Below are 12,373 nucleotides of genomic sequence, written 5' to 3'. Positions count from 1 at the left end.
GAGAAAGCAGACGGCCTTGGTAATTTTTCTGGGAGTTCGGCTGTGAACAGACAGAAAAGGCGGGACTTGGAGAGTAATTTAAGGCTCAAGGGGATAACTGCCTTCAGAATCCCTACCCTTGAGTGGGAACAACTCTGCATCTGCTGGAGGCCCCTCTGCAGGCCTTTTGGGTCCTTCTTAGGATTTCCCTTCTAGCTCTAAACTGGAAAAAAAAAAGAACCAATTCCCTCCTCCCTCTCCCCACCCCCCACCCCCCACCCCCCACCTACCTCCGCCTCGCCTTCTCTAAACGGAAAACAAAAGTTGCCACTCAGTAAAACGCCAAACCAGCGTTTTGTCCGAAAGCTTTCTTTCTTTAAAAATCCTCTCATGCAAATTAGGAGCTTTAACGTGGCTCCCAGCGATTGGTAGGTACGTACGAAATCCGTCATTTCCTTGTAGTGCAGGATGCAAACGAAGAGTCCGCTTTCTGCCTTCCGATTGGCTGTTTGATTGGGCTACTTCCCTTCACCCCCCTCCCGGTAGCTCTTATAAATTACACCAAATTGGTTATCCTTTCCACTTCCTTCTCCTTGAATAAGAAGCTGTAACTGCATTTTTGGCCGTAATGTCTGGACGCGGAAAGCAGGGAGGCAAAGCTCGCGCCAAGGCCAAGTCACGCTCGTCCCGCGCCGGCCTGCAGTTCCCGGTGGGCCGAGTGCACCGCCTGCTGCGCAAGGGCAACTACGCCGAGCGGGTGGGGGCCGGCGCGCCGGTGTACCTGGCGGCGGTGCTGGAGTACCTGACGGCGGAAATCCTGGAGCTGGCGGGGAACGCGGCCCGCGACAACAAGAAGACGCGCATCATCCCTCGCCATTTGCAGCTAGCCGTGAGAAATGACGAAGAGCTCAACAAGTTACTCGGGGGTGTCACCATTGCCCAGGGCGGCGTCTTGCCCAATATACAGGCGGTCTTGTTGCCCAAGAAAACGGAGAGTCACAAGCCTGGCAAGAACAAGTAATTAGGAAGCTTGAGACCATCCCCAATAACCCCAAAGGCTCTTTTAAGAGCCACCAAAGTGTCAAATGAGGGGCTGATCACGGAATAGCGCATTAGCTCTTTTTTTGAAAATTTGGGTGGCTCTAAAAAGAGCCTTTGGTCTTTGGCTTGTCATGGTTTATTTGCTTTTGGCTTTGTGGCTTTCGGTTTTCTTTGGTAAGAGAACGGCCTGGATGTTAGGCAGCACGCCGCCCTGGGCGATGGTGACTTTGCCCAACAGCTTGTTCAGTTCCTCGTCGTTGCGGATGGCCAGCTGCAGGTGGCGGGGGATGATGCGCGTCTTCTTGTTGTCGCGGGCCGCGTTCCCCGCCAGCTCCAGGATTTCCGCCGTCAGATACTCCAGCACCGCCGCCATGTAGACCGGCGCGCCGGCCCCCACCCGCTCGGCGTAGTTGCCCTTGCGCAGCAGGCGGTGCACTCGCCCCACCGGGAACTGCAAGCCGGCGCGGGATGAGCGCGACTTAGCCTTAGCGCGGGCCTTGCCTCCCTGCTTTCCGCGACCCGACATGACTGAAAGTGAGCTTAAAACACCTAAAGCTCTGAATCTCACAACAAAACAGGATTGAAAGCTCAGCGATTGAAAAGCCTTTATAAGCTTTGCTAGGGGTGGGGTCAGGAACCAGTTTTTCATTGGTCCTAAATTGGCTCCAGAACTGGCCAATAAGGCCAAGAGTAGGTGCTGTTACGTAGTTATTACTGATAACGCAAGGTCCCTGCAAGGCCCAATGGAAATGAAGGACTTTTGGAGCCCTAATTTGCATACGGTAGTTATAAAAGGATCAGGCCCGCCCATTCTCGCACTTCTTTTCTTTGCTAACGCGTGTGGTGTTGTACAATGCCTGAGCCGGCAAAATCCGCTCCCGCGCCCAAGAAGGGCTCGAAAAAGGCGGTCACCAAAGCCCAGAAGAAGGATGGCAAGAAGCGCAAGCGCAGCCGCAAGGAGAGTTACTCCATCTACGTGTACAAGGTGCTCAAGCAGGTGCACCCCGACACCGGCATCTCGTCCAAGGCCATGGGCATCATGAACTCGTTCGTCAATGACATCTTCGAGCGCATCGCCGGCGAGGCCTCCCGCCTGGCGCATTACAACAAGCGCTCAACCATCACGTCCCGGGAGATCCAGACGGCCGTGCGCCTGCTGCTGCCCGGCGAGCTGGCCAAGCACGCCGTGTCCGAGGGCACCAAGGCCGTCACCAAGTATACCAGCTCCAAGTGAGTCCCTGCCGGGACACGGCGCTCGCACGGGTCGCCGGCCGCTTGACTCCAAAGGCTCTTTTCAGAGCCACCCACCTAATCACCAGAAAAGAGCTTTGTTCACTTATTTTCCCCTCACTTCCTTCTCACAAAGTAAGTTTTACTTGCGAAAGGTCATGGAAGATGGCACACGTAGTATCTAAGCCTTTCTTATACTTGAGACTCCTGGCGCGTGACTGGCTTTGCTTTTTAATCTAGAGCGCGTCTTAAAAACTTTTAACTGTCTTAGTTTTCCTACAAATCCTTTCGAATTAAGATATTGGAGAATCTGTTCCTCCTCACCTTCCGTCCCTAGACTACTGTGTCCTGGTCGTTCTGTTGGGTGTATGTTTCATCGGTGTTCTAAAACGAAATGAGTGATTTCGGTCATCCTCACTTAAGAAAGTCCCAGGACAACTAAGCCCCGGGGGCCGCGGATATTGCGTCAGAGCGCTGAAGAATTCTTCCGAGCGTTTGGCAGCTGCCTGGGTGCCCAGTCACCAGTTCTGCCCTGCGGTGTGGCCTCCTGTGGATCCCAGCGGTCTGGGCGTTAAGGGTGGAGCCTGTGCTGCTGGGTTCTAGCCTTTCCCTGATTGGACGACATGAATATTTAAAATCACCCGCCCGCTCCGGAATTTGTAGATTCTGGTTTCCGCTGCTTACTTTGGGTCTTTGAAATCCCTGTTATTTCTCGGTTTGTGGATCGTTTTTGCATTTAATTCTTCTCGGAACGCTCCGGCCTTAGGTCACTGCACGGCGCTGGTCATTGAGGTCTGGGCTCAAAAGCCACCTCTCGGAGGCCTTCCCAAGTCCCACTCAGGAATTGGCGCCTCTTGTTCCTGCCTGTCATCCGGTCTCATGGTTTTCTCTTCCTCCTAGCAGCCGTCAGAAATTGGTTCGTTTCTTAGGTATGGTCTTTGTTCTCAACCCCTTAACAGAGACTTTGCTGGTCTGTTTTTCTGTATTGTCCGTGCCAATCAGTGCCTGGCACAAAGCGGACACTTAAATACTTACTGAATTATTAAGATCTGTCGAATTAATTTTCCCACCCCATCCTTTTCTTAATCGCTCCCGTGGATGGATGGGTGCCGTTCATTTCCATTAGATACATGTGAAGACATGAAAATGGAAATGTTTTTGGAGCTCTTTGCCCAAGTCCGTCCGTGGTCACCTCAGGGCAAGATCTCTGAGGAGGCCCGTGTTAAGATTCTTTTTGCGCCAAATAGGTGACAATGGTTGGTTCTCCCTTTACGCTCCTTAGTGTAGCGTAACCTCTTTTGGATTTTCGTTAAATTCAGAGCATTGAATCCTTTTCCAGTCTCCTTTTCTGAAACCCATCACTTCCACCCTGATCCTCTGTTCCCCATGGAGATGAGCATTTAATTTACACTCACCTTCTCATTTATCAGGAAGCCCTGAAAAGATAGACCCTGTAAGACAGGCAAGGTTAATAACCCTTTTGCAAAGGAGGTTGAGAAAAGCAATGGGATTGGTTCACTGGTCATGCAGCCAACTTTTCCACCTTTGTATCCTCAAATGCGTGGACAATTGCATTTTAGTTTTATTTTGTGTGATTACAGAATGTTCACAGTCTTTCTGTCCAAGCCTTGATTTTGCTGATGAAGACACTGATCAGTTATTCAACTCTGCTTTTGGCTAAGGGGTTCTGGGGTTGATCCTAAGAATTTTGTGAATTCAGATGGACTCCAGACATCATGAACTGAATAAGTCTTCTGTTTCCCACATGCGTGTTTTCAAGTATGTGTAGATGCTATTGTATTAATAAAATTACCGATTAATTTAAAAGCTTGGCTGCTTTCTTTTTATCTGCAATATATTTTCTCATTAAATGAAGTAAACAGATACAACCACTGCTGGGTCTGTGGAAAAGGATAAATATTTATAAACCATTGGCCAAAATTACTTCTACCCAAGAGGTGCACTGGGGTTGAAGTAGCTTGTTATGAGGACACTGTTAATGTTTAGTCATTTAAAAAGACATGACCACAAATAAGAAGCATTATAAACAAGGTAGAAGAAATAAAGTCCTTAAGAAAGTTTAGCTAACACCTATAGAGCACTTACTATGTGCCAGACAATGTTCTCCAGGCCCTTTATACATATTGACTCATTTAATCCTCACAAGAACCTCATGAAATAGTTACCATTATTATCTCCCATTTTATAGTTGAGGAAACTGAGGCATAGAAAGACCTCTCCTCAGAAACTCTCCAGAGAATAAACTGCTAGTTCAGGATTTAAGGGATTTGAGAGAGTAAGATCAATCTCTGAAAACCTGGATCCCTCCTTGGATTTTGGGGGGAAATTATCTATGCTTTATAATTAAAAGGAATATCACCTGCTTTATTCTTTTCAGGATGTGCCCTGTATATAAATCTATGGTGGTGGTGGTGGCTGAAATCCTTGGGGAGGGGACTGAGGGGGTTCTGGTTCTCCATCGGAGAGGCCATATCTCAACTTGCTTATCAGTTGGAATCCCTTCACTAATATGAGAGAGTCTTGGTTACTGGTTTCAGGCTCCTCCTGGGCATGGTGTTCACTAGCAAGGAAACTGCAGAGTGGGGAAGGGGAAGAGGTGATAGAATTTGAAATTTTAACTCCAGAGGGGAGCTAATTAGTGATAGTGAGTTTAATCTTCCTAAAGAACCTTTTTCATCACTTCTTTCTCCTGCTCCGACATCTGTTGTCTATTTGCTTATGTTGGGGTTAACAATGATTGTTATAATAATTGCCTCTACTTATTGAGCACTTAACTACTTCATGGTCCTCTGCATTGCATCATCATTCGATCTATAACTGGCACCACTGAAGTAGATTCCATTATCATCATCCTTATTTTCTAGATAAAGGAAACAGCCTCAGAGAAGTTAAATAACTTGTCCAGGATTGTTTAGGAAGTAAGTGGTGGAGCTGTAATCCAACACACATTTTTAAAAAGCTTGATATTCAAAGCTTTCCAAAATCTGCCTCTTCCTCCTTTTATAGCTGTGTCTCCTACTGCTCTCCTATAGGGTTAGGTGGGTTTTCTGCTCTACTTCAGATGGTCTGTTCACCTTCCACTAAACCCATTTGCTCCTTCCCAGGTCTGGATTGGATTGCTCCTTCCTTCTGGCTTGGCCAGAGTTTTCTTTCAAGCCAAAGTCATACCTTCCAGCTCAAATGACACTTCTTCCTTCATTTCTCTATCATACCCACTTGCACGCACCTGTTCTATTCAAGTGGGAGAAAGTGTTAGGGTTGCACCTCACCTCTTCTAGGATCAAACCTCTCGGATATTCCATGTTCTCCTGCTAGAGTAATCTTCCAAGCACAGGTCTGACCTCATCACCTACCTGCTGATAAACCTCCAGTGGCCTGTATCACTGCCTCAGTTTGGCCTTCAAGAGAAAAAAAATAAAACAGAAAACATAAAACTTTATCAGTAATTCTTACCATATTTGGTTTCACAATGTGGCCTGGGGAGGGGGCCTTTCTTTAAGAGGGAGGTTAACATAGCTCACAATACAGGTAATCAGTAATTCTGACACAGAGAGTAGTAAGCCTGAAGGGCAGCTCTGTTTGGGTTTCAGCAAGTGACCCTTAACTGCAAGACTGTCCCTGTGCCTAGGGAGACTAGGTTTCATCATTCATTTCATATGGGCAATGGAAAATCTTTGTCTACTAATTTTGTAAATCTATTAAGTATCTATTGATATTAAGTTCTATAAGAAAGGCTCTCTAGGATCATTCCTCTTCTCTGACTCCTAAGCATTGCTAGATATGATATCATTGATTCATTTTTTCATTCAAAAATTGGTTGAGTGTGTTAGATATCAGGCAATCTGCTGGGAAGTGAGCATACAAGATTCAACAAAACAGAGTGGCTTCTGCCTCCCTGGACTTTTAGTGCCTAGGAGAGAAGTTGGATATTAAACCAGTGACTATAATAAAGTGTGATGAGTGTTAAGTGGGATAAGTGCCGGCACAGAGAGTGCAATGGAGGGAGGCCTAATTTGACATTGGTGGGGGCGAGGAAGGCCTCTGGGAGGAGGGGACTTTAGGATGAGGCCTGAGGTGGATGGGAAGGAAGAGTGTTCCAGGCCATGGGTGGCATGGGCAAAGGCCTGGGGGAGAGCAAAAGCCAGCTGGCTCAGAGAAGTAGGAGGAACTGCAAGAAGCAGTTTAGAGGGCAAGTTTAGGTAGCGTTTGGAGGGCAAGGAGGAGAGCACAGTAAAACGAGTTTACACCGGAAGGTAGAGCCCAGACCTTGCCAGATTAAACCAGACATATGGAAACAGACTTTAGAAAACCCCATTAGCTTCTAGGCTAATGTGACTATGGAGACAGGAAGGAGCCAAATGGCAGTGAAAACACAAATGGCAGTGAAAACACAGTCTCAGAGGCCACAGGGTCTATGTCCATTAAAGCACCTTCTGGGGCAGATGGCACCCTGGCCCTCAAATGGGTATCCATTCACTGCAATGGGGCATCTCTTAACATAGAAATGGCTGCATCAGGCCATCCAGGCCGATACCAGCCACCATGGCGCTCTGAGGAACCATGAGATTTGGAGGGGTCTGTGAGATTCATAATAGGTCAAATGTAAAGGTTTGCTAATGCCCAGTGCTGGTTAAGGTTAGAGAAATGGGGTAATCTTATACACTGTTAGTGGGAGAAGAATGTGGTGCAAACTTTTTAGTGGGTAATGTAACAATAACTATCACAATTCCCTTTTCATATACGAAACAAAACAAAAATGTCTAAACAAAATCCTCCAAGATACTTATGCAGGGAGGGTAAATAGCAGTTTTTTATTTCTATTTTCTATTTTTTCCTACTTTTTTTATTATTAAAAAATTGTTTTTAAAATTTATTTTGAGAGCGCGCGCATGCGCACAAGCGGGGGAGGGGGCAGAGAGGAAAGACAGAAACTCACGCAAGCTCTGTGCCATCAGCGCACAGCCAGATTCGGAGCTCGTACTCACCAACCAACCGCGAGATCATGACCTGAGCCGAAATGGGCGTCAGACACTTAATTGACTGAGCCACCCAGGCACCCCTCTACTTTTTAAAAAGTTTATTTATTTATTTTTATTAAAATTTTTTTAACGTTTTATTTATTTTTGAGACAGGAAGAGACAGAGTATGAACAGGGGAGGGTCAGAGAGAGGGAGACACAGAATCTGAAACAAGCTCCAGGCTCTGAGCTGTCAGCACTCGAACTCACGGACGGTGAGATCATGACCTGAGCCGAAGTCGGCCGCTTAACCGACTGAGCCACCCAGGCGCCCCTATTTATTTATTTTTGAAAGAGAGAGAGAGAGAGAGAGAGTGTGGGTGCGGGAACCAGGGAGGAGCAGAGACAGAGGAACAGAATTCCAAGCGCAGAGCAAAGTTTGGAAGTCACAAACTGAGATCATGACCTGAACCTAAATCAAAAGACGGCCGCTTAACTGACTGAGCCACCCAGGTGTCCCAACAGCAGCTTTTTATTAAAAGCATATTTTTAATTCTTGATAATTGAGAAATTAAAACATATACACAGAGGGGAAGATACCCATTACCCAACTTCATCAATTACCAACTTAAGACTGTCTGTCCTGTATCATTTTGAAGCAGATCACAGACAGCATATTATTTCATCCATAAATATTTCCTTATGTATCTCTAAAAGATAAGGACCACAATACCAAGTCACATCTAAACAAATTAACAATAGTTCCTTAATTCATCAAATATCCAGTTGGTGTTAAACTTAATCTACATGTCACAGCTTTTAAAAAATGCTTGGTTTAAATCTGAATCCAAGTAAGTTCTGAACATAATGGTTGGTTGACACATATCTCAACTCTAATATATGTTTCCCATCCATCTCTATTTTTTCTTTTTTTTTTTTAATTATTTAAAAAAATTTTTTTAATGTTTATTCATTTTTGAGAGAGAGAGAGAGAGCATGAGCAGGGAAGGGGCAGAGAGAGAGGGAGACACAGAATCTGAAGCAGGCTCCAGGCCCCCAGCTGTCAGCACAGACCCCGACGCAGGCTTGAACTCACAAACTGCGAGATCATAACCTGAGCCAGAGTCAGACGCTCAACCGACTGAGCCACCCAGGTGCCCCCTTTTCTTCTTTTTTAAATGTTTGTTTATTTTTGAGAGTGAGAGAGAGTGCGTGAGTAGGGGAGGGGTAGAGAGAGAAGGAGACACAGAATCAGAAGCAGGCTCCAGGCTCCGAGCTGTCAGCCCAGAGCCCGACACTGGGCTGGAACCCACGAACTGAGAGATGATGTCCTGAGCTGGAGTCAGACGCTTAATCGCTTGACCGACTGAGCCTCCCCAGGTGCCGCCATCCCTATTTTCGTGTAATTTCTTTGTTAAAGAGACATGGTTGTTTTTCCTGTAGAGTTTTCCAGTTGGGATTTTGCCTATGGCTTCCCTGTGATGTAGTTTGTTGTGATTCTTTGTCCCTTTACGTTTCCTGTAGAAACAGAGAGAATAAATGGAGCAGAAGGTGATTAGATTTAGATTCATTTTTGTACTTTCTGGCAAGACTGCTGCACAGGTGGTGCTATTTTTTTTTTTTTTCTCTATCAGGAGACACACAATGTGTAGTTGCTCCCCTTTTTGTGACAATAGCTGTTGATGCTTAATGCTTGGATCCTTTAATTCATTAGTGGCTGCAAAATGATATTCTAGCACTCCTCAATTTTATTAGCTGGCAAGCTTCAATAAAGAGAAAGCAGTATTATTTTTAATATTAAACACTCAGAAAGTACTTAACTATCTAATAGGTGAAAAGAGAGTGACAGGATCCCTTTTGATATAAATAAAAAAGTGTATGTATGTATTGGTATGTATACATGCATATATGAAGGAAACATTTTTCTGGAATTTCATATGATAAAACTCATAATAGTGGCTAGTCATAAGGAGAAGAGTTTGGGTAGCCCAGAAGGAGGATTTTACTTTTTCTTTATATCTTTCAATATTATTTGAATTTTTGATGAATGTATGCTTGAAATCATTGTCAGCAGAGGTTATTTGGACAGTGGGGTTATTGGCCTTAAGGAAAAACAAAAACCCGGTGCTGTGAGAATATTTTTGGTGAAAATAATGCTTCAAATACCTATCCTAATGCTTGGCATCTAGTAGACCCTCAATTCATCTTCATTAATTCTGAAAAACAGTTTAAAAAATCTTCAAGAGGGGTGCCTGGGTGGCTAGTCAGTTAAGCACCTGACTTAAGCTCAGGTCAAGATCTATTTGTGGGTTCGAGCCCTGTGTTGGGCTCTGTGCTGACAGCGCAGAGCCTGGAGCTGCTTCAGATTCTGCATCTCCTTCTCTCTCTGCCCCTCCTCTGCTTGCGATCTGTCTCTCTCTCTGTCTCAAAAATAAATAAACGTTAAAATTTTTAAATAAAAAAAATAAATAAAACATCTTCAACAATATAACCAGCACTCAATCTAGACAGCAACAATGGACTCCAAGTGTTCCTGGGACTTGTGTATGGACCTACAGGTCTGGGATTGGGACTCTGCTAGTACAATCACTTAAAAAATCGTGAACATCAACTTTAAAAGAGTTATGCTCTGAAGTGATTTTCCTGACTAGTCAATTTTGCTGCTGAGGCCTCTGTCATAGATTAGGTCCTCAGCCAGGTCAGGAGAGCCAGTCAGGCTCTTTAAGGAGGACTGACTGGGTCATGGAGGGGTGTGAAATCAGGTGATGAGAGTACAGAGGATTGGCCCTGGACAGTTGGCATGGGTTACTGAGCAAGTCAAGAGCAGTATTTGGGGAAGGTTATTCTGACCCTCTTAATCTTTACTCTGACTGAGCCATGCAGGATAAATTGGTGCTCCTAAATGTTACTCTTATTTTTCTGAAATTTGCAAATCACACATAATCTGAGGATCTTTTACTGTATTTGCTGTATATATTTAGTAGAACCACTGCCCTTTTTTCTTATTATTCCTTTGTATGTTTATTTTTTACTCCCTTGCAGACAATCGTTCTAATTTTGCTTCTATGTGTTTGTGCAAAAGGTGTATTGCTTTCTATGCATTAAAAATAATTATTCTTGGGGTGCCTGGGTGGCTCAGTGGGTTAGGCATCCAATTTCAGCTCAGGTCACGATCTCGCACTCCGTGAGTTCGAGCCCCGTGTCAGGCTGTGTGCTGACAGCTTGGAGCATGAAGCCTGCTTCGGATGTTGTATCTCCTTCTCTCTCTGCCCCTCCCCGCTAGCGTGCTCTCTCTCTCTCTCAAAAATAAACATTAAAAAATTTAAAAAAATTATCCTTGCATACTATATATTGCATTTATATGGTATTTTTGAAATAATAAATTACAGAGATGAATAGATTAATGGTTTCCAGGGAATGGGGGTGAGATGGGAGGTGGTTGGGAAGACACTGGGAAGTTCTTTTGAGATAACTGAATGGGATGGTATCTTGATTGTGGTGGTGGTTACACGAATTTACACATGGAATAAAATTGCATAGAATTACATGCACACACGCACATGAACTCAGGTTAAAAAAACATGTGAGAAGTCATTAAGGTCTGCATATTAGTTAACAGTAATGTACCAATGTCAATTTTCTGGTTTTTGCTATTGCATTGCAGGTATTTAACACATCACCATGGGGAAAGGCTTAGTGAGGGGCACATGGAACTCTTTGTACTGTTTTTGCAACTTCCTGTGAGTCTATTACCATTTCAAAATAAAAACTAAAAAGCTACAGAACATACTTTACTAGTAATTAAATAGATGCAAAGGTAAAATAGAATGTCATATATATTGTTTTCAATAGAAAAATTCTTCTTTGGTGCCAGACAATATTTTAAACACTTTACACGGATTACCTCATTTAAAAAAATTTTTTTTAACATTTATTCATTTTTTGAGAGACAGAGAGAGAGCACAAGCAGGGGAGAGGCAGAGAAAGGGGGAGACACAGAATCCGAAGCAGGCTCCAGGCTGTGCGCTGTCAGCACAGAGCCCAGTGCAGGGCTTCAACCCATGAAACATAAGATCATGACCTGAGCTGAAGTCGGATGCTTAAACGACTGAGCCACCCAGGCGCCCCTGGATTACCTCATTTTATTCCCCTAATCTAATAACCTAATAACACTATCAGCAGGTAGCATCATTATTTCCATTGTACAGATGTGGAGACAGAACCACTGAGGGGTTAAGTCACATGTCAGTAAGTGGCCAAGCCAAGATTAAAAGTCAGAGTCTGTTTTCAGTCATTATGCTGTACTACTAATGTCAAAGAAGCAAGATATTGAGGCAGCATTTACAGCAGTTAACAATATTGTAAATAACCAAAAATGTAGGAATGCTGAAATAAATATAGGGAAAAAAAATCATCCTATCTCAATCAATCTGCAACCAGCACTTAGCTATTTATTGATATCAAGCCATATTTACTGACTAGTTTTCAAAGAGGAAGAACATATACCAGAGAAACAGTGACGTGTCTCACCAAACAAGGAAAAACTAGAGTTAATAGGTTGTGGGGAAGCATGGACTGTAGAGTTTTGATGGGCTTAAAGCAAAGCAGGGCTGTGTGAAAGGATGGACATCAGAATTAGGCTTTGAAGTGTATCCAGGTTCCTGTTTCCTTGGAAACCACAAAGTTAAGATAAAGATGAATGTTGTGTTTAGAAACCTCTTATTGAAGTTTTGTACTTGGGTTGAAAATCAAGGTCTGTGTCAAAGTGATTTAGGTCCTCTTGGTGGGAGGGGGATGTTTCATTCTAGTTGATGTGATTTCAAACCGAAAAGGTTCTGGTAGTCTGTGACTTTTAGAACAGATTTCTCAGTGAATAAGAAAGCAGTAGTCATTCGAAGAAGGGGATCGTGACAATATAGCTGCAGCATGTCCTTGAGACCTATGTTTCCTGCTATTTCTTTGGCTAGCTGTATCTATTATCCCAGACTGATGAATAGCAGAACACATTTTTACTTTCTCAGTTCTAGTTAATTTCTACTCTCTGAGAATGTATGTAAGTGGGATCGTGTTTTATATCTTATTCTATGTTTTACTTTTTCCCTTCTCTAATCCTATTTTAAAAATTGGCCTTTCCTGCTCATTCAT

At 44.1% G+C, this 12,373-nt stretch overlaps 3 protein-coding genes across 3 annotated transcripts; 2 read left to right on the top strand and 1 right to left on the bottom strand.

Annotated features, from left to right (window-relative positions):
* Nucleotides 1-543: 543 nt before the first annotated feature.
* Nucleotides 544-1,178, top strand: LOC106986678 (histone H2A type 2-B). The gene has a single exon (XM_027055085.2). It carries the CDS (start codon nt 608-610, stop codon nt 998-1,000), a length of 393 nt encoding a protein of 130 aa, XP_026910886.2. The 5' UTR covers nt 544-607; the 3' UTR covers nt 1,001-1,178.
* On the bottom strand, nt 1,111-1,614 carry LOC113597922 (histone H2A type 2-C). Its single transcript, XM_027055086.2, has one exon. The coding sequence runs from the start codon at nt 1,544-1,546 to the stop codon at nt 1,157-1,159; it is 390 nt and encodes a 129-aa protein (XP_026910887.2). The 5' UTR covers nt 1,547-1,614; the 3' UTR covers nt 1,111-1,156.
* A 214-nt stretch (nt 1,615-1,828) lies between these two features.
* Nucleotides 1,829-4,077, top strand: LOC106986679 (histone H2B type 2-E). Its single transcript, XM_053214732.1, has one exon. It carries the CDS (start codon nt 1,874-1,876, stop codon nt 2,252-2,254), a length of 381 nt encoding a protein of 126 aa, XP_053070707.1. The 5' UTR covers nt 1,829-1,873; the 3' UTR covers nt 2,255-4,077.
* The last annotated feature ends 8,296 nt before the right edge of the window (nt 4,078-12,373 follow it).

This window comes from Acinonyx jubatus, chromosome C1, assembly GCF_027475565.1.
Source record: "Acinonyx jubatus isolate Ajub_Pintada_27869175 chromosome C1, VMU_Ajub_asm_v1.0, whole genome shotgun sequence".
Classification (NCBI taxonomy): Eukaryota; Metazoa; Chordata; class Mammalia; order Carnivora; family Felidae; genus Acinonyx; species Acinonyx jubatus.
This window is presented reverse-complemented; position numbering and strand designations above follow the sequence as displayed.

What these genes read in the sequence shown, in the direction of transcription:
- LOC106986678 (XM_027055085.2), top strand. Translation starts at nt 608, where the DNA reads ATGTCTGGACGCGGAAAGCAGGGAGGCAAAGCTCGCGCCAAGGCCAAG.
- LOC113597922 (XM_027055086.2), bottom strand. Translation starts at nt 1,546, where the DNA reads ATGTCGGGTCGCGGAAAGCAGGGAGGCAAGGCCCGCGCTAAGGCTAAG.
- LOC106986679 (XM_053214732.1), top strand. Translation starts at nt 1,874, where the DNA reads ATGCCTGAGCCGGCAAAATCCGCTCCCGCGCCCAAGAAGGGCTCGAAA.